This window comes from Cottoperca gobio, chromosome 15 (genome assembly GCF_900634415.1).
Source record: "Cottoperca gobio chromosome 15, fCotGob3.1, whole genome shotgun sequence".
NCBI lineage: Eukaryota > Metazoa > Chordata > Actinopteri > Perciformes > Bovichtidae > Cottoperca > Cottoperca gobio.
The window spans coordinates 19041817-19060400 of NC_041369.1; the positions used below are offsets into that span (position 1 = coordinate 19041817).

The 18584-nt window shown below is 42.8% G+C and overlaps 3 protein-coding genes across 4 annotated transcripts in view; 1 reads left to right on the forward strand and 2 right to left on the reverse strand.

The window, feature by feature from the left end:
- Positions 1-174: 174 nt before the first annotated feature.
- Positions 175-8919, reverse strand: abcg5 (ATP-binding cassette, sub-family G (WHITE), member 5). The gene is made up of 14 exons (XM_029450299.1): positions 8753-8919; positions 8417-8538; positions 7911-8047; positions 6500-6598; positions 5993-6125; positions 4514-4653; positions 4224-4353; positions 3884-4097; positions 3379-3584; positions 1560-1698; positions 1345-1418; positions 992-1103; positions 756-868; positions 175-362 (listed from the first exon to the last, which is right to left on the reverse strand). Exons 1-14 carry the CDS (start codon positions 8917-8919, stop codon positions 175-177), a joined length of 1974 nt encoding a protein of 657 aa, XP_029306159.1.
- A 390-nt stretch (positions 8920-9309) lies between these two features.
- Positions 9310-16440, forward strand: abcg8 (ATP-binding cassette, sub-family G (WHITE), member 8). Of its 2 annotated transcripts, none has more exons than XM_029450180.1 (13): positions 9310-9551; positions 10787-10888; positions 11003-11150; positions 11351-11589; positions 11709-11841; positions 12734-13003; positions 13192-13351; positions 13590-13694; positions 13893-14092; positions 14281-14357; positions 14500-14767; positions 15152-15279; positions 15549-16440. In XM_029450180.1, exons 1-13 carry the CDS (start codon positions 9507-9509, stop codon positions 15684-15686), a joined length of 2013 nt encoding a protein of 670 aa, XP_029306040.1. In that variant the 5' UTR covers positions 9310-9506; the 3' UTR covers positions 15687-16440. The 2 variants fall into 2 exon arrangements, with proteins under 2 accessions (XP_029306040.1, XP_029306041.1); XM_029450181.1 differs by having other exon boundaries at positions 13593-13694; positions 15549-15686.
- Positions 16441-17206: 766 nt separating this feature from the next.
- Positions 17207-18584, reverse strand: part of lrpprc (leucine-rich pentatricopeptide repeat containing) — a 46798-nt gene continuing 45420 nt past the window's right edge. Inside the window, exon 38 of the mRNA XM_029449967.1 lies at positions 17207-17777. Within this exon, the coding sequence (XP_029305827.1) occupies positions 17706-17777 (72 nt within the window). The 3' untranslated portion in view covers positions 17207-17705. The remainder of the gene's footprint in view (positions 17778-18584) is intronic.

Sequence of the window (18584 nt, forward strand, 5' to 3'; positions counted from 1 at the left end):
CTTTGTACTCTGAACAAACACAGATGCCACATGTTAGCTGGAGTCACAGTACTTCAGTATTCCTCATCCTCTTGGACAAACATAATGGAAATCTGTTCTCTAAATGTGTTTCAGATCTTCAAAACCAAACTCAATTAATCTTCCTGTTTTAAACACTAATGTGTGTCTGTGGCTTTAGTGACGTACAAGCTTGTCTCTGATCTTGAAGCTGATCATGCCCAGCAGCAGGAGAGCAGGCAGGAAGGAGTAGAGGAGAATAAAGTCTAGTGTGTATCGGGACAGAGCGCCGGGGTAGCCCTCGTCGATGATCTGACTGCCTTGAGTGAGCATACAGGCTCCCGGCAGCAAAGGTTTGGAATTATCTGCAACAACACAGAGAGAAAGAGTTAACAATGGTTCAGCTCGAGTTCTCCAAAACAGCCGAAGAGGTTCCCTTCACACTGAGCTCAGAGTTTCATTTCATTACAAACTGCACTTGAATTACATTTCTTTAATTGTAAATGTGATCAAGTATTAGATTTTCCTACAGGGGCAAAACACATTCCAAGTTTTCTCTTGAGGCAGGGATGTCAAGGCAAGGCCAAGTACTTTCACTTTACAACAATAGTGTTGACACATTTAGTAAAAGTTCTACTTCTACTGGGACACTTATTGTGTGCGAGCTGTAAATACATCTTGTAAAGAGTGACGTTGTTATAGTTTAATTCCCAGGGTCGGTGCACACAGAGGATGGTCCCATGGTAAGAAGAACTTACTGCATGTGAAGTTGAGCCCGTGGAACTCCGTGACTATGAGCAGCTCACAGCTGTACTTCTGGAAGGTCAGGTAGCTGAGCCACTGGAAGACCACCGGCATCTGCAGGGTGCTCCTGGTGAGAGGAAGCGGAGAGCAAGGTGTGTTACCAGAGTTGGCAGTGAACAATGAAAACCTGAACAAGTTGCCTTATCAAAGCATGAGTTTACTTACTACTTAAAATAAAAAGATATTTCACCTTAGGAAGCCGGATCCCACCATGATCCCTGCAATATTGAGCAGAGCAACGCCAGAGTTGACCATGTTAGGGTTTTGGACCACGCCTAATAGCACCACAGTCAGCAGCTCACCTGAGGAGAAGAAACATATTAATGTTTACATCTACCATACACAGTGGAAACATGACATTACATGGATCTAGGCTTGTTATTAATATATATACTGATGTTTCTAAAACACATTTAGAGTTATAGGATATGAAACATGAAGCAGTCCATGTCCATGTAATCCTTTGCTTTGAAGAAGACTGTACATATGTGCTGGGAGCTTGTCTAAAAATGATATTTCTTCCTCTTAATCTTATCAGCTCACCTATAATATGTGGCACCAGGACCACAGCAGAATAACACAGGAAGCGCAAAGTGTCAGGGTGCATCCCCACCGTCCTGAGAGGAACAGGGACGACACATCGAAGAGACAAAAGAAGAGTTAGAAGGTGTGCATATAGAAAATGAGATCCATTAAATCCTTAAGGGGGAAGTTGAATGTGCAGGGTTGTATCCCTCACATACACACTTACTACCTACCAGTAAAGGAAGGAGGTGAAGATGAAAACACTCAGGATGCTGAAGGGCAGGATGTGGAAGATGTAGGCCAAGAACATTTGCCATTTACTGTACAGACCATCCTGACTCTCCTGATCACTGATGGCTCGCAACGCCGGGACTGTTGAGCAAAGCAGCGAGAGAGATCAGAGGATGAAACAAATTATACTGAAAGCTCTTCAATTAATTCAGTAATTATTTATATGTATTACTTCTTTCCCATTCAGGATTACAATCTGACACTAGGAGTGATCGTGTTGCACAAGAGATGCATCAGTAAAAGGAATAATGCATGTTGATATCCCATCAATAAAACCCTCCCCACCAATCCCACAATCCTTTTCCAAGGTCACTGACTCGTCTTGACATCTCGGCTGGTCGCTTGCCATGTTCCAGATGGATCGGTCCATATTCCAGAGTCGCAAAGGAGTTATCCTGACAACTCATTGAACCTGTTCATATCAGTCTTTATCTACGACATTCAAGGTCAGTATGATATACCTCCCACTCAATCACTACCTCTGGCTGTTTGGGTGCTTATTAAGTGCTTTTATGGGTAATTACCTTTTAACTCCAGTCAAACTTCTGCTCAGCGCAGTGTGTTATCATACCTCTTATCCTCCGTATCTGTGACAGGCAGAGCCCTAAAGCTTAGATTTCAGACGCAGCTGATAACTGAGCAAGACAGTGAAGAGATAATCACCCCAAATAGCCAATATGCTTCACTGGTTGTTGTCCTCTTTTAATGTGTGTGAAATTAATGTTAAGATATATTATATTAAATCTATATTACCTATTTCCTAAACATTTTAAGATGCATTTAACCATATTTAACTAGGAAATGAGATAAAAAAGGGTAAATACTGCTCTGCAAACAACACAAAGTACATAAACATACATAAATAAAGTGAAAACTACCTAACAGGACCTGCTGTAAGCTGTACAGTGTGTCTGTATTTGAGGTTATCTTAAGTCAAAGCAGCTGTTTTAAATACTAACCATGAACTCAGAGAGCTATAAAAACATAGAGACAGATACTATAGATCTAGATATAGGTACTGTAGGTCTGTAGGTAGAAAGGCACTTGGGATCATTGCACTCTAAATAGATTAAAGGTCGTTGTCCTCCAGTAGGTAAACTGCAAATGCAAACTAAAGTAGTCTACCAACTGTGTAATAATACAAGGTTATGTGTTCGCTTTGTGAAAAATACTCCTGAAATGAAATCTATTCCAATAAAAACGTTTTGTTTATACATATTAAGCCCCCCCTTTGTGATGATGACTAATCTATAACACTAATAATATAATTAAAACTCACCACTTCATCAAAAGCCACAAAAAACACAATTCTGCTGAAGGGAACGCAAATACTGCAGAACATCCTTTCGCCTAGTGAACGAGAGATAAGCAAGCGTACACCGCTGAGATAAAGATGTTTCAAACACGCTGTTTAAGATAATACAAGACTTTTAATCAGGCGATAGACCGCACGCACTTCACATTTCCCTGATGCCATTGTGTCCACCTCATGTAAATATTTATTAGGTGATATAACTCGATCTGTGTTTTGTCCTTCGCGTTGGATATTCCACTTATTATTTCCAAAGTAATTTAATTGCAAATCTGAGAACCCGAGAAGACTTGCAGCAGGTTGGATTTAAAGTCTAATACCTCTTTTATTGTTTATGGTTTATGAGTGCTGCTTGACATGTAGCAGTGCACGACGATAAATGTGTCAGTTTAAAGTCAAATTGCTAAAAAAAACCTGAAGTAAAATCTCTTTGTGTTGCTGGAACTCACAGAGAGCTACAGCATTCAGCATGCCGGTGTAGGGCGAAGCACCAATGCTCTGATAGATGATGCCAATGCGGTCCTGCACAGCACCCTTGTTGACGTCCATGTCTAAATGCATCACGAAGAAGGCCACGAAGAGACCGTAGATCAGGTTCTGCGACAAACGCATCAGAACACCCATCCTGTCTCTGGACAGGTTTCTTGCCGTCCGCCTGCACACATGTAAACACACACATCAAGGGACACATGTCAGGCACATATTCATACAGCAGCACACACAGGACCAGTAAGAGATAAGTCCATCAGGCACAGAGAGGAAACCGTTGAAAGAAAGAAAGAAATACCTCCAACCTGCAACAAGATGCAACGATTAATGAGCTGCTTTTGGTACAAGAAGGTAATAAGATGGATGAATGTACACCGTAATCTAAATCTAATCATGTCATCGGTCAGCAGTAATCAGTTATTGCCTTTACAGATTAAATCTACACACACAAGGGGGCTCGCTGACCTGAGCAGAACTTCGAGTTTGGCTGCACCACTTGGTGACTCTTTGCTCTTAAAGGGGATGGCTGGCTTGTCTGTCCGCTGCAGGCTGTGCTCCAGTTTTCCCAGCATGCCCTGGTAGATGGCAGACCTCTGATAGGTTGAGGTGATCTCATGCATGCGACTGAAGGTGGCTGCCTCCCTCTCACTGCTGCGTGTGTCCACTGAGGTGAAGTCAACTGTTTAACATCAAAGAGATTGTAATGTTATGTTCATGCTACACATTCTTTTAGATACGGTATAACCTCAATTGTATTATAGCTGTGTGGCTATAATTTACAGAACAGGATCATAGCAAGCAGTACCATAGATATCGAAAGGGTTGCAGTACTCTGGACACTCATATCCACACGTGCTGAAGAAGTCTACCATCTCCTCTGGCTGCCCACAGAACACCAGCTCCCCCCGACTCATGATAGCTATCCTGCTGAACACCTGTTCAATAATAAGATGATTTACAAATATGAAACTTGAACTTGTGTATATTTAATGAGAGTTATACAAAACAAAGCTGTACATTGAATCTATCGTTTGAATAAAGTTTCAGTCTAATCTTCCCTCGTTCTTCTTTTCTTCACTTGATCTCTAAACTCACCCTGAAGAGCTCGGAGCGTGGTTGGTGGATGGTTACTATGACGATACGGTTCCTCCTGGCGAGCTCTGCCAGCAGCACCACGATCTGATTGGCGGTCATGCTGTCCAGGCCGGTGGTCGGCTCATCCAATAGGATCACCTCTGCAATAGCATCATCCCAATGACATCATCACCCTCACGCAGGACAAGAACTTTTGTCTTCTTTTAAGTTGGAAACTTTTAAATGTACTTTTTATGAAGTGGCACATGCAGGACTCTCAGCGGGGCCAACTTAATTTGTGAAGATAAGTGGGTTCTTTTTTCTTTCTTTTTTGTTAATTACTCTAATTAGGACAATTAAAAGATTGCCTCTTTGCATTATGAAAGCAGAGTGGAATTAGCAGATGCTTTAATTGTGAGATTAATTCATTTCCTGGTTGATTGGAGAGGCAGCGAATGGGAACTCCTCATTACTCTGTGTGTGACTCTGTGTGTGTGTGTGTGTGTGAGTGTGTGTGTGTCCATGGCCAGTCTAATCCTGAATGAGGACTGAGACCCTTCATCCTCCCTGGAGGACTGCAGGCCTGATAAACTACACCTGGGATGAGCACCGGCACACACACACGCACACACACACACACACACGCACACAGAGGTGGGTCTCTGCTCATCCCCTTCGTGGTGTGATAACCCGGTCTTTCATTACTCTTCTCCATCTCTCCCTCTGTCCCTTTCTCTGTCCTTTCCTCATTCCTCTCTCACTCAGATCCCTTTGTTTTTTAGACTTCTAAAAGTCTTTGGGGAGAGACATGTCTTGTGGTGAACTTTCTTCTGTTTCAGGAAAGCACAGTCCTGTTGCTTCCAACAGTATATGCATGAATAATCATGTGTTATATAGGGAAGCGGCAAAGTGATCCTCAGGGCCGGTATCGGTTTGATACCGGCCACTGGATCGGGTAAAAAAAAAGCACAATCTGATCCTAATCTGAGCCGAAACTATCTTTTAACTGTTTTTGAGGTATAGGCTGCAGTGAGTGAATTATATTTATTATGATTTTTGTGTTTTAATGGTGCTGACCAATCAAAAACGCTGCTAAAATCTGTGTGTGAAAAAGCAAAGTGCATCCGTATTCATTTATTATGAACAGATGAGTTGTTTAAGAGAGGGGAAAAGAGCGTATCTGATTGGTAAGGGCAGACACTTGAGGTTGCAGTATGGGTTTCTGATATGAAAATGTGCTACACGCCATCCCTAGTGTTATATGAAAGAACATTAGGGATATCTTTCTGATAATGTGTCACAGCCTCTTTTGTATAATCCTCGTCCCATGTGTCTCAAAGCTTTAGAAGAAAAGAAACTATTCTAATGCTTCAGTTTATCTTCTCCACATCTCCTCTTTTGAGTTCTGTGAAGCTTTAAGAATAATGGCTTTTTACCTCGATTCACCTTAAATTTGCAGCTCAGATAAAACTCTTATTTCCCAGCTGCAGAGTTACTCACTCGGGTCCTGAAGAAGCTGGCTGGCGATGGACACCCTCCTCCTCTCACCCCCGGAGATCCCTGGGAAAACACGACCTCCAATAACACTGTGGGCCACATGACTCAGACTCAGCTCGGCCATCACCGCCGACACCTGCACAGGAGCCAGAGGTCAAGGGTCAGGTGACAAGAGAGTTACTGTAAACGCCTACTGTAGACAATGTACTTAGTTAGTAGGAATATATTTCTGCTTATTACTGCTCTCTGAATGAAGGTAAGAACATTTGTTAGTTCTTATATCTAACTCAGAAAACCAAATATACATCAGAGTGTCACAATGCTCTTGAGAGAGTGTCTTATTAAAGACTAGATTTAGGTTATGTGCAGTTATGCTGCTGAAAACCATGCTGACATCCTAAATAACACAACTTCTGTCTCCTCTTTGTATTTCCTCTATCGCCAGGAGAAATGCCAAGTTTCAGCTAAAGAAAAGTGATTGAGTGGACGGAGCAGCTTCTCTAAAGTCACCTTCTTCTTGATGGCTTCAGCCGAGTGTTTCCGCAGGGCCAGCTGAGCTGTGTAGGTCAGAGTCTCCTCTACTGTCAGATAACTCAATAAGTTATCACTCTGGAAAAGAAACAGGAAAGAGAGAGAGTAAAAAGAAAGAAAGAATGAACTAACAAGGAACACGTAAGAGATGCAGTGAGGCAGACACATCTTGTGGATCGTTCATACGTATGGAGGAATTGCTTCCTCATGCTCTGCTTACTAAAGAGATGAGTAATAACACGTGTTTATACTGAGGAAACGTTAAGACACTGCTGCAAGTAATTAGCTTCACCAAGAAGCATGTACCTTCGTCTTCCTCCTCCTGTGTTCGTCTCTATTCAAACTGCAGTATATCTTCAAACTGAACGGTGTGACTGTAAACATCCATGTATTTATGCAAACTGAGTGTACATCCATATAGGACACATACTAACATGTGCACGCTCATATATTCCAACTGGAACATAGCTCTGCCCCGGACACACACACACACACACACACACACACACACACACATACACACATTTATTGCTTGAACCTGCTGCCTGCCTCAATTAACACGTGGCGCCTCCCAATCCCACTTCTCCTTAGTCTCTCATCTGAATGACTTTAATATCAGGAGCTCATATCACCTCCTCATCTACAGCTTAGCAGGGGAAGTTAATGACGAGGCTTAGAGAGCAGAGGGGGGGTGCTATCAGCTCGAAGAGGGAGATGATTTGAAAGGAAGCAAGGCCAGTTTTAAGACTGTTTTTAATTCAGGCTTTGGATACACTTGAGCACCTCTCATTGAGAGATTAAGTGTGTGAGGAGGCCAGCGAGGGCCTTTAGTTAATTTCATCCAGAGGCCAGGGCAACCGTTTCAGGAGTTTTTGCAAAATGGCGCGTGTTCATTGAGTTTGTGGCGGTTAAGCACAGGCAACTTCAATACATACAAACTGTCTGCATGCAGACACTCGCGTGTGATACTTTAGGGCAGGGGTCTTCAACCTTTTTCAGGCCAAGGACCCCTTAGCTGAACGAGAGCGGGAGCAAGGACCTCCTACTACATATGTATATAAGTTGCATATTAAACTGGGCCTACAATAACGTTTAGGGTGACATTGCGTGATTGCACGAGGCCCCCCCTGCAGTATCTCCCTGTGGAAGCCCCGTGCTTTAGGGCAAAGTTTAACCTGATGTCAGTGTGTGATGAGAACTAGGGCAAAGTCAAATGTGCATGTGATTTTGTGCTAACTGCTTTTAAACCACCATTCAGTGTCTTTATTCGCAGTTCAGCAGGTATGTGCTGCAGTTTGGAGGCATTTCACAAACTACATATCGTCACATTATAACAAAGAAATGGGCCAGTTTGAAACATCTACAAACATGTGTGTGTGTGTGTGTTTACCTGCAGCACGTAGGAGAAGCAGTCCTGATACTCTTCTCTCTTCAGGTTCATGCCGTTAACGAAGACCTCACCCGACAATGTGCCACAGTTTCCAATCCTCCCTGAGATGGCATCCAACAGTGTGGTCTTTCCCGAGCCTTTACAAGGCATAGTACACACACACACACACACACACACACACACACACACACACACACACACACACACACACACACACACACACACACACACACACACACACACACACACACACACACACACACACACACACACACACACTCACACACACACACACACACACACACACACAGGGTATATCTTGTCACATTTAATACCTTCAACCTGAATAATAAAGTGTCTTCAAATTAACTTTATTTACATCCTTGAGCAAAACATTTTCTTTAAAAGTCAAACCTCACTGTATGTTCCTAAACATATCAGATTTTTTAAATGACTTAATTATTTGTTAAGTTTAAACTCTTTGCTCTTTGGAGTTAAGTGTGAACCTGAATTGCCCAGTATGCCCATGATCTGCCCGCTGTCTATGTGGAAGGAGACATCATTGAGGATCTGACGAGTCCATCGCTTCCTGTAGGAGGGTACGTCCCACCATGGACCCACACGCTCACTGGAACACACACACACACACACACACACACACACGCCCAGGTACATGTATGATTTATTTTACAATACATAGACAAAGGTAAAATGTTCTGCTATTTCTGAGATAATTCGACCCACACCTGCATAATAATACAACATAATGTGTATTATGTCATTTAACTGATTCTCAGAGTGTGTTTTTGCCTCTCAGTCGTCCTCTTGTCTGCAGTTTTTACCTGACTGTGTAAGAGATGTTGCTGACACTGAGACAGGAGGGGTCTGATCGCTCCTCTTCACCATCCCTCCATACGTCCCTCTTCACCTCCGACACAATCTTGAAGGACTCCCTAACTTTGGTCCCGTTCTCTGGCTCCACCGTCTGCATTGAATAAAATGTGTTCATGTCTCCGGCTAGTCTGCCACTCCCAACAACAACAACAACAACAACAACAACAACAACTGTAAGTCAAGTCCGTCTCAGATCAGTCTGTTCATATCCACACGTTCAGTCGTCTTACAGACTTTGTTTCTCTGCACGCATTCCCTGTGCAGAGCCGCAGTGCGAGAGCAATGGTGTCTCTCAGGGACCATAAACACACAGTGAACGTCGCCTTATCTCTGAGAACTTTGATCTGGAGTTGTATAAAGAAAAACACATGCTGAGTTGACTGGCTGGCCGTCTCACTTCAGTCCTTAGATTGTGCGCCGTGACCACAAAAGCTATGATTGACGGGAAAGAGCAGATGAAAAACTGACGTGATATGAACTTGGACGCTTTGGGAGAGAAGGCTTGTGAGCTGAGACAAGAGGAGATCTTCAGCTTTACTGGAGTCAAACTATCTGACAGAGAGAGGAAGAGGAGAAGAGGGGAACAACAGCAGAAAAACAAAGGCAGACACCCGAAAACAGAAAACGAGAGGAACCCAACAGAAGACAAAGGGGGTGTTGACCTCTTGACCCTGCAAACGTCAACTAGCAACTTTCATCATCATGGACACAGACACCGGCCTCAATCAGGAAAATGGCTCCTCGCAGGTCAGTTCATTACATGAAGGCTTTGGTTTTAAACTCCTCTGCTAATATACCCATGAACTTTGGTTCAATCTAAACATGTGTTAAACTTCTCCGCAGCCCCCCCGACCACTGAGCTGCATAACCACTGATTTAATTATTAAATGTTATGTGGCTAAATCAGATTATAATTATAATGTGGCCATGTTTTAGGGATGTTGACTGCAAGAAAAATAAAATAATTGCTTTAATATTTCTAGTCAAAATGTTAGATACCAAAGTAATTCATCTTTTATCTATGAAATATTCAATATTTGTATTAATTAATTAATGTACCTATGCTTAATATGTATTTCAATGTGGCCATTTATAACCTTTAGAGTCCATACTGTAAATGTTTATATTGCTTTATATCCCAGATATTCCATAATACGAATACTTAAAGTTTTGCTAACCTGGGTGTTAATCATCTATTTGTCCCCACAATAAATGGCTGACTTTTTGTAAACCCATGCTCTACTAGAGCAGGACAGTTTATCTAAATAGATCAGCGCTATCATCATATCAGTATTTCTGAACTCTGGTTTATTAACATTGGAGACGTACGCTTTATCTCAGTGAACACACGTGACAGTAAATGTCCAGAACAACATTTTGAACGTCTGAACTACATAAAGAGTCTCTGTAGGTTAATGTGCTGTGGAAAAGCAACCAGGGGGGGTCTAAAAACTGGATGTTTATGTCACTAGAAGCCATAACATGTATTTTACATGACATCTCCAGCAGTGGTTCCCAACCTTGGGGTCGCGGCACCCTGTGGGGATGATATTGTTATTTTTTTAAGTTTGGATTATTAATATAATATGTTTACTATATAAATATCTCACAGGATAACGACCCAAACACAAGCTGCTATATTCTTATATAATATGAAAAGTAGAAAAGGGGTCCCTTAAGTAAACAGGTTGGGAACCAGTGATCTGCTGTATATACACTGTAAAGCATGTGCTGCATTTCATTTATTGGAGAGATTTAAGGATTACATAATGGTAACATTAGACACACACACACACACACACACACACACACACACACACACACACACACACACACACACACACACACACACACACACACACACACACACACTCTCACTCACTCTTAATGATCTTTACTTTCAGTTGTTATAGCAGTGTGTGCTTTAGAACTGATATGGAGACATATAAACTGCCTCATTGACCTGTCTCCTGTTTTAACAGCATCAAGACACAGAGTTGTTCTCGTCTGAAGAGGACAGCAGTCTTTACTTTACCTACAGTGGAGGGTGCAATGAGCTGGAGGTCAACGACCTGCACTACGAGGTAACGTACGGTCAGCTGCTCCGCTCTCCCTTCAGCTTTTAACTGTTGCTTGTCTGCACTGTGTATGCGCATCTTGTGTGTGCTCATAGTGTGTGTTTGTGTGTGTGCTCCCAGGTGGACACGGCGGCTCAGATTCCCTGGTATGAGAGGTTGTCAGAGTTCAAGTTGCCGTGGGAGATAAATGGAAACAAGCAGACAGCCATCAACAAGCTCAGCCTCCGAGTCCGCAGCGGGCAGATGTTGGCCATCATCGGCAGCTCAGGTGACACAAACACACACACAAATGACCGTGTCTTATCAAGGTTAATACATGTGATGGCCTTCTTGCATGGTGTCATCTGTCCCACCTGCCTTTCTGCTGCCAAGCTTGTAACATATTACAGACCAGGGAAACAATACTCTTCATCTTTATTTAGACTCTATGTACTTGAAGTAGAAATAAATGCGTGCTCTTCTTCCCAGGTTGTGGTAAAACATCTTTGCTGGACATAATAACATGTCGTGATGAGGGTGGTATAATGACGTCCGGTCAGGTTCGGATTAACGGGAAGCCCAACACGCCCCAGCTGGTGAAGAAGAACATCGCTCATGTCCGGCAGGACGACCGCCTTCTTCCTCACCTCACTGTCCGCGAAACTCTCGCCTTTGTTGCCAAACTGAGGCTCCCCACCCACTTCACTCAGGCTCAGAGAGACCAGAGGGTGAGATTAAATAGGCACAGGATGTAAAACAGATATATGAGGATATGTTGTGTGTGTCGTGAAAGACAGACTTCATCAGTTACATCATGACAAACTGTCTCTGCTGTTCTCCGTCCCAGGTGGATGATGTCATCGCAGAGCTGCGGCTGCGACAGTGTGCTCACACCAGGGTGGGGAACGACTATGTGAGGGGGGTTTCTGGAGGGGAGAGGAGGAGAGTCAGTATAGCTGTTCAGCTTCTCTGGAACCCCGGTGAGAGAGAAAACAGATAACCTCTTCTCTTCTTAACTTTCACTATAAACTCTTCTTTTCAACTTCTCATGAACTGGCTGGTTACATTCATCGCACGTCGACCTGCGCCAGCTATAGGAAGGGGAAGTAATAGTAACCATTTAGACCTGCAGATGTATATCACATGAATACTTCACCCTCAAAATGACCATTTTATATCAATGAATAACCCCGTGTTACCTCGAGCTGTTGAGGAAAACTGTTTTCTCTACTTCGTGAGCGAACAACTGGATAAATGAGACTTGGATTAAACTGCACGAGTTGTGTGAGAGTTTGTAAACGGATGTTTTGAGACATCAATCAATGTCAGAAAACCTTTTCTTCAATAATTCACGGTAACACAGGGTGAGTAACTGATATACAAAGAAACATTTTAGGGGTGAAGTATTCCTTTAATGTTGCCAAAGTAGTTTTCCCGGTTTATATAGCAGCTGTTTTCTTGGTGTGTGTGTGTGTGTGTGTGAGGTTTTATATTCAACACTTGAACCCCTTGTTAGATAAAATAAAATGAACTAACAGAATTTAAACTCCTTTCTGGTCTGGAGGATATTATTATTATTATTATTATCAGTTTTTGTTCTAAGAGATCAAAACAACCAATATGCAGGTGGCATGAAGTGTTATTTTTCTGTAAAGATAGTTCTTTGTGCTGTTTATATCAGATATTTCAATAACCGGCAGGTTTATAGTTCATTAATATTCCTAACCAAACCGTGCAGTATGTTTCTGTACCTTAGTATCATAAATATTAAAATGCAATATACAATATAACACTTCATCTTCAACACCCAGCCCACGTTAACAATGAGTCGTGTCTTTTAAAGATTATTCAACTGGTGTTTTTACATTTCAGGTATCTTGATCCTGGACGAGCCCACATCAGGCTTGGACAGCTTCACAGCCCACAACCTGGTGATCACACTGTCCCGCCTGGCCCGGGGAAACCGCCTGGTGCTGCTGTCGGTGCACCAGCCTCGCTCTGACATCTTCCAGCTCTTCGACCTCGTCGTCCTGCTGTCGTCAGGTTCAGCCGTATACTGCGGCGCTGCCCGAGACATGGTGCCTTACTTCACTGCCCTGGGACACCCCTGCCCACGATACTGCAACCCCTCTGACTTCTATGGTTAGTGTGTGTGTGTGTGTGTGTGTGTGATGAATACTATGGGTCAGATGTGACCCATTCTTTCTCAAGCCTCATTTTGTTGTTGTCTGTGTGTGTGTGTGTGTGTGTGTGTGTGTGTGTGTGTGTGTGTGTGTGTGTGTGTGTGTGTGTGTGTGTGTGTCTGTGTGTGTGTGTGTGTGTGTGTCCAGTTGATCTGATCAGTATAGACCGGCGCAGTCCGGAGCGAGAGGCCGAGTGTTTGGAGCGGTCCACAGTTCTGGCTGAGCAGTTCATGGAAAAGGTCCGAGACACAAACGATCACATGTGGAAACCAGCTGGGACAGACACGGCACCAACACACACTAAGAGGTAATCCTGTGTGCCAGTGTCCTACCTGAGCAGCCACAGGGCATGTTGGGGTTGCTCTGCTTGTCAGAAAGACTGATTGGATTATTTGAGGGGTTCAGAGGGGGTACCCTCTCCACATGAAACACATCCATTCAATTCAGTTTCACAACATTACAAAGTGAACTTTTGATTTTATTAATGTCATCTATGGGAAACTGATTCCTGTGACCTAACACATGATCCACTGTTTACCTGTCAGCAGCCCTCAGCAGCTGTGCAAAGTAAAAGGAGAGGAAGTTATCACCATCACAAATCAAAGAAACAGACTGCCGGGCCGACTGCACCAATTTACCATCCTCATCAGGTGAGAACAACGCACTCGGATGTGTTACATCAGTGGGTCCCGACCTTTTTTTTGTCCATTTAGCTTCCGGATAGATAACTTCAGATGATTTCAAATACCCCCTCAACACCCGACACCACCTGTCATGTGGAAAACGTGAAATTCACCCGCAAAATGACCATTTGTGTATCAGTTACTCACCACTTCCTTCTCCCTCAGGCGTCACATGTATAACGACTACAGAGACCTGGTCACCTTACTGGTCCACGGCTTCGAGGCCCTGCTCATGTCACTGCTGGTCGGTTGTCTCTACTACGGGGCAGGAGAGGAGCGTCTGTCCATTCAGGACACGGTGGCCCTCCTCTACATGATCGGAGCTCTCACCCCCTTCGCTGTGGTGCTGGACGTCATAGCTAAATGTGAGTCATTACAGCTGGTTGGGAGGATGAGCGTCAAAATCAGTCAAGTAGTTCATTAACACAAGCATCACATATACATATTGTATACAGACAAACCGAAACGTTTGACTTTTTCCAATCTCTAAAGAAGCCTGATGCCAGAGGTTATAAAGCTGCACCTCACCAGACTAACCTCACGTTGTCTGCAGGTCACACGGAGAGAGCCATGCTCTACCACGAGCTGGAGGACGGCATGTACTCCGTCACCTCGTACTTCTTTGCAAAGGTAAAACCACAGTGATAAAACCTCCAGTAGGGGTCAGTCCCGCTCCATGCTGGACTCACACCTCAGTGTAATGTCCAGGACTGTAATGTGGTGTTGCATGCAAAACACAGCAGGATCAACAATGTGTGTTTTCAACATTCAGGTCCTGGGGGAGTTACCGGAGCACTGCGTGTTCACCCTGGTGTACGGCCTTCCCATCTATTGGCTGGCCGGGCTTAACGAAGCACCGGACCGTTTCCTGCTCAACTTCCTGCTGGTGTGGCTGGTGGTGTACTGCAGCCGAGCCATGGCTCTGTTCGTAGCGGCTGCGCTGCCCACCCTGCAGACCTCATCCTTCATGGGGAACTCCTTTTTCACTGTCTTCTATCTGACCGGAGGTTTTGTCATCAGCCTGGACAATATGTGGCTCGGTGAGGAGATGGATTAAATGTTCTTAGTTGTTTGTTGTTGGTTTTTTTTAGCAGTTTTGCTTATTGAAATGTTCAGGGCATACAAGAATCAGCAGTTCAGTCCAGACATGTAAATGTACACAAAATACCTCTATACATAGAGACAGTAATAATAATAATAATAATAATAATAATAATAATAATAATAATAATAATAATAATAATAATAAGTAATAATACATAAAGAGATTAAAAATATTATTAAAATAATAGCCACAAATCTAAGTAATAAGGAATTAATATAATAAATAATAATAATAATAATAAATAAGTAAATAATCAAAGATTAGTTGTCTTGAGTAAAAGAAGAGATGTTTATACCTGTGCATGTTTTTCCCTCTCCAGTGGCCTCGTGGTTCTCTCACGCCTCCTTCATGCGTTGGGGTTTTGAGGGCATGCTGCAGGTGCAGTTTAGCGACAACATGTACCCCGTCACATTCAGAAACTTCACCATCAATATTGACGGCATATACGTGAGTTAGAAACAAACACACACACACACACACACACACACACACACACACACACACACACACACACACACACACAGAATCATCCATGAGTGTCAATTTCTTTTAGTATAAAAAGTCGTAGTATAGAAATGTTATAGTATAACATAAAAAGTCATATTATAGTACATTAGAGCTCACTCCAATGTATAAATGTTAATATAATTATTGGGCAATAATTGTACATAAATGAACACAACTGTTAAAAGTAACTCTCTCTGTTTGTCTTTGAGGTGGTGGAGGCCATGAACATGAACCAGTACCCTCTGTACGCGTGCTATCTGGTCCTGCTGGCGGTCTGTCTGGTCTTCATGGCGCTCTATTACGTGTCCCTTAAATTCATCAAACAGAAGTCCAGTCAGGACTGGTGAAAACATCTGGATGATCCGGACACTGTCTGAAGTGCAGTTTTTACTTCAGGGAGAGGGTTCTGGTTCGGCTGGTTCGACACTGAGTCATTGTACTCTCACCATCAGGATGTTTGGCTGTGAGAAAGCGGTTAGTTTAAGGGGGAAAGGTCAAATATAAGTATATGTTTTGAAATGTACCTTTTCACAATAACAACACCAGAAACTCCTGCACACAGTAGAAACACATGAAATAACCACCTGACACCTCAGGCGAGCACTTAAAGTCATTAATGTATAAAACAATTCCTAAAAATGCAAGCAATTCCGTCTTTTTTTTTGACTTGTAGAAAGTATTTCTATATCCAACAGTTTAAATATGGGAATAATAAAGAAGCACTGGTTGCAGTACTGCTGTCTGCTGCTGGATGGCAGCAGAGCATTGCACTCAAATCAAAGTTAAAAATGATGGATTTTCTTTTTTTCCGCTCTCGGCAAATGATTAGAGCGCCACTTTGGCAGATATCCATCTGCAGCTTTTGCTTGTTTCATTTTCAATTTCCTTTTTTTTTTCTACAGCTTTATCTCTTTTTTGTATATGTAAGGTTATTAAGCTTAACGTGTGTGTGCCAGTATAGGGAGCACTGAAAATAAAAGCCTAGAAGAGATTTAGTAAGTCACACTCGAGCTTGTACTTGTGTCCTCAAAGATTGAAGATTATGTAAACTGTGTGTTTTTGCACTGGTGCAAAAGCCTGATAAATATTTGACTGACGTGGTTTGAGTCCAAATTAGTAAAGTATTAAATCAAATGGCTCCACTTGAGCGTGTTTATTTTTGTCTGCCATCCTTTGACCTGTCGTCGCTCGTCGCCGTGCAGTTTCATAACAATGAATGGCATCAATGATGTGATTCTTTTTATCCACACATCCCTCACAAAGGGTTCATTTGAAGTCATGCATCAAATGTGAAGTGCATGAAACACAATGAGCAACTCAAAAGTTACAAAAAGGTACAAATATTGCAAGAAGCCCTGGAGTCCTAACACGTTCCTGATATGTACTACGTTACTTCTCCTGCCTATTCACTTGTATCCCAAATAAGCTCCACCGCCCGGGCTGACCCTCTGACGTCAACACAATCTTCTTGGGAAACAACCAGCGTGTGTTATCTAAGGCCCGCTTCAGTCGGGGTCAAGAGCAGCTTGCTTTACACGAAACACGAATATCTTGGGCCGGGATTGGAGACCAAAGAGAGTTCAAAGCCGAGCAGAGGAGGGTCAGGGGACAGAGGAGAGAGACGTCTGGGACGGGGTGAGACAGATGAAAGTCACAGCTAAATTAAATCTGTTGCTTTTCAAATCCATACAACATACTTATTCTGTTTTACACCAGAAGAGTGACAAAGTATGCACACGAGAAGAAGCACCATTTTATTATCGTGTTGTTGACGCTGAACACGGGTGGAAAGTACTCGGGGGGGGGGGGGGGGGGGGGGGGGGGGGGGGGGGGGGGGGGAAATACCACAACATTGAAAAATACTCCATTACAAAGCAAATGTTTTTTATTTTAAAGTCATACTTAAATAAAAGTACATGTTATCAAAAGTACTCTTTAAGCATCAGTAATATTACTGCATATGATATTATGTATACAACATGTTGTAGCTGATCAAGGAGCATATTTTACCATTTCTATAAATTATGATGCATCGCTAACGGATCAAACGACACAAAAATATGAAGTGTTCATGTTTTGTGTGTACAATTGGTAACAATAACATTAAGATAAACGTAGAATGAATCCTGTCATTAGCTCCACGTGTGCTTTACCTTCATCGTGCCACTTTTTTTAAATCACACAGACACAAATCACACGGCTCAGAATGTGACATTTATTAGCATAAATACATCTGTGCATTCTGAACATCAACAAAAGGACAGCGTCTAACAGTTTTAACACAATACTCAACATTTCAGCTTGGACGACTTATATAAAAAAGAAAAAGGAAAACGTTTCGACGGGGAGGAGAGGAGGATGAATCTTTATGCCTCAGCTGACTCTTGGGCTTTGGATGTTTTCTCTTTCAACAAGTCTGCGTAAAACTTAAAGGACTCCTGGAAAGAGAAAGAAACAAACGGCAATATGAGCTCACCTGCCACATAGTGAGGGAGTAAGGTGTGTGTGTGTGTGTGTGCGTCTCCATCTTGCCTCTTTCCTAAAGTAAGCCCCCCTGGGTCTGTCTAAACAGTCTCCACTCTCCAGCCAGGTTCTCTCGTTTCATCTTTAAACCCCCATTAATACACAAATTAGGGATTTGTAGCACACTCCCCAAACGCACACTTTCGCTCTCTGCCTCTGTTCCCGGCTAATTAATCGGTGTTTTGATCCAGACAAAGTGTTGTGGTGGGTGTTTTGTTTGGAGGGGAGAAGGTGAGAGCTTTTCTGCAGTTGACGCTGGCTTCTCATATTGTACGTTTGTTTATTAATGTAGTAATTAATGCTGATAAATAGCCGCGTTCACTATAGAAGGAAAGAGAGGGAGCGATCCTGGCAGGAGCTTGAAACACTTTTAGCTCACCCTAATTACAAAATCATATTTTCTCAGCAGATGTGGTTTTATTTGTTAAAGGTTTTTGAGATATCTGTATGATACAGTGGAGTGTGTTTCAAAGCAATTGTAATATGTGAAACGTGCGTCTACTCTAAGTACGTTTCTGCTGTTTTCATGCTGCAGCGACGTCTATAAAGATGGAGAGGAGGGAGCACAACAAAGACAGGTGTGTTTCTAACTGAGATGCGATCATAGAAACTTCGCCGTGACTTCACCTTTCCATCTCCTTTGCTTATGAAACCCAGCAATCACTTAACTATCCTGACATCCAGTGAATAATGCAGCAGCTTCTCTGCCTTCATCCCTCGTT

Excerpts from the sequence above, each read along its gene's own strand:
- abcg5 (XM_029450299.1), bottom strand. The coding sequence starts at position 8,919 with ATGAACACATTTTATTCAATGCAGACGGTGGAGCCAGAGAACGGGACC. Across the intron at positions 6,126-6,499 it reads CTGAAGCCATCAAGAAGAAG|GTGTCGGCGGTGATGGCCGA; the intron begins GTGACTTTAGAG and ends GCTCCTGTGCAG. Across the intron at positions 4,098-4,223 it reads CAACCCTTTCGATATCTATG|TTGACTTCACCTCAGTGGAC; the intron begins GTACTGCTTGCT and ends GATGTTAAACAG.
- abcg8 (XM_029450180.1), top strand. The coding sequence starts at position 9,507 with ATGGACACAGACACCGGCCTCAATCAGGAAAATGGCTCCTCGCAG. Across the intron at positions 10,889-11,002 it reads TCAACGACCTGCACTACGAG|GTGGACACGGCGGCTCAGAT; the intron begins GTAACGTACGGT and ends GTGTGCTCCCAG. Across the intron at positions 14,093-14,280 it reads GCTGGACGTCATAGCTAAAT|GTCACACGGAGAGAGCCATG; the intron begins GTGAGTCATTAC and ends CGTTGTCTGCAG.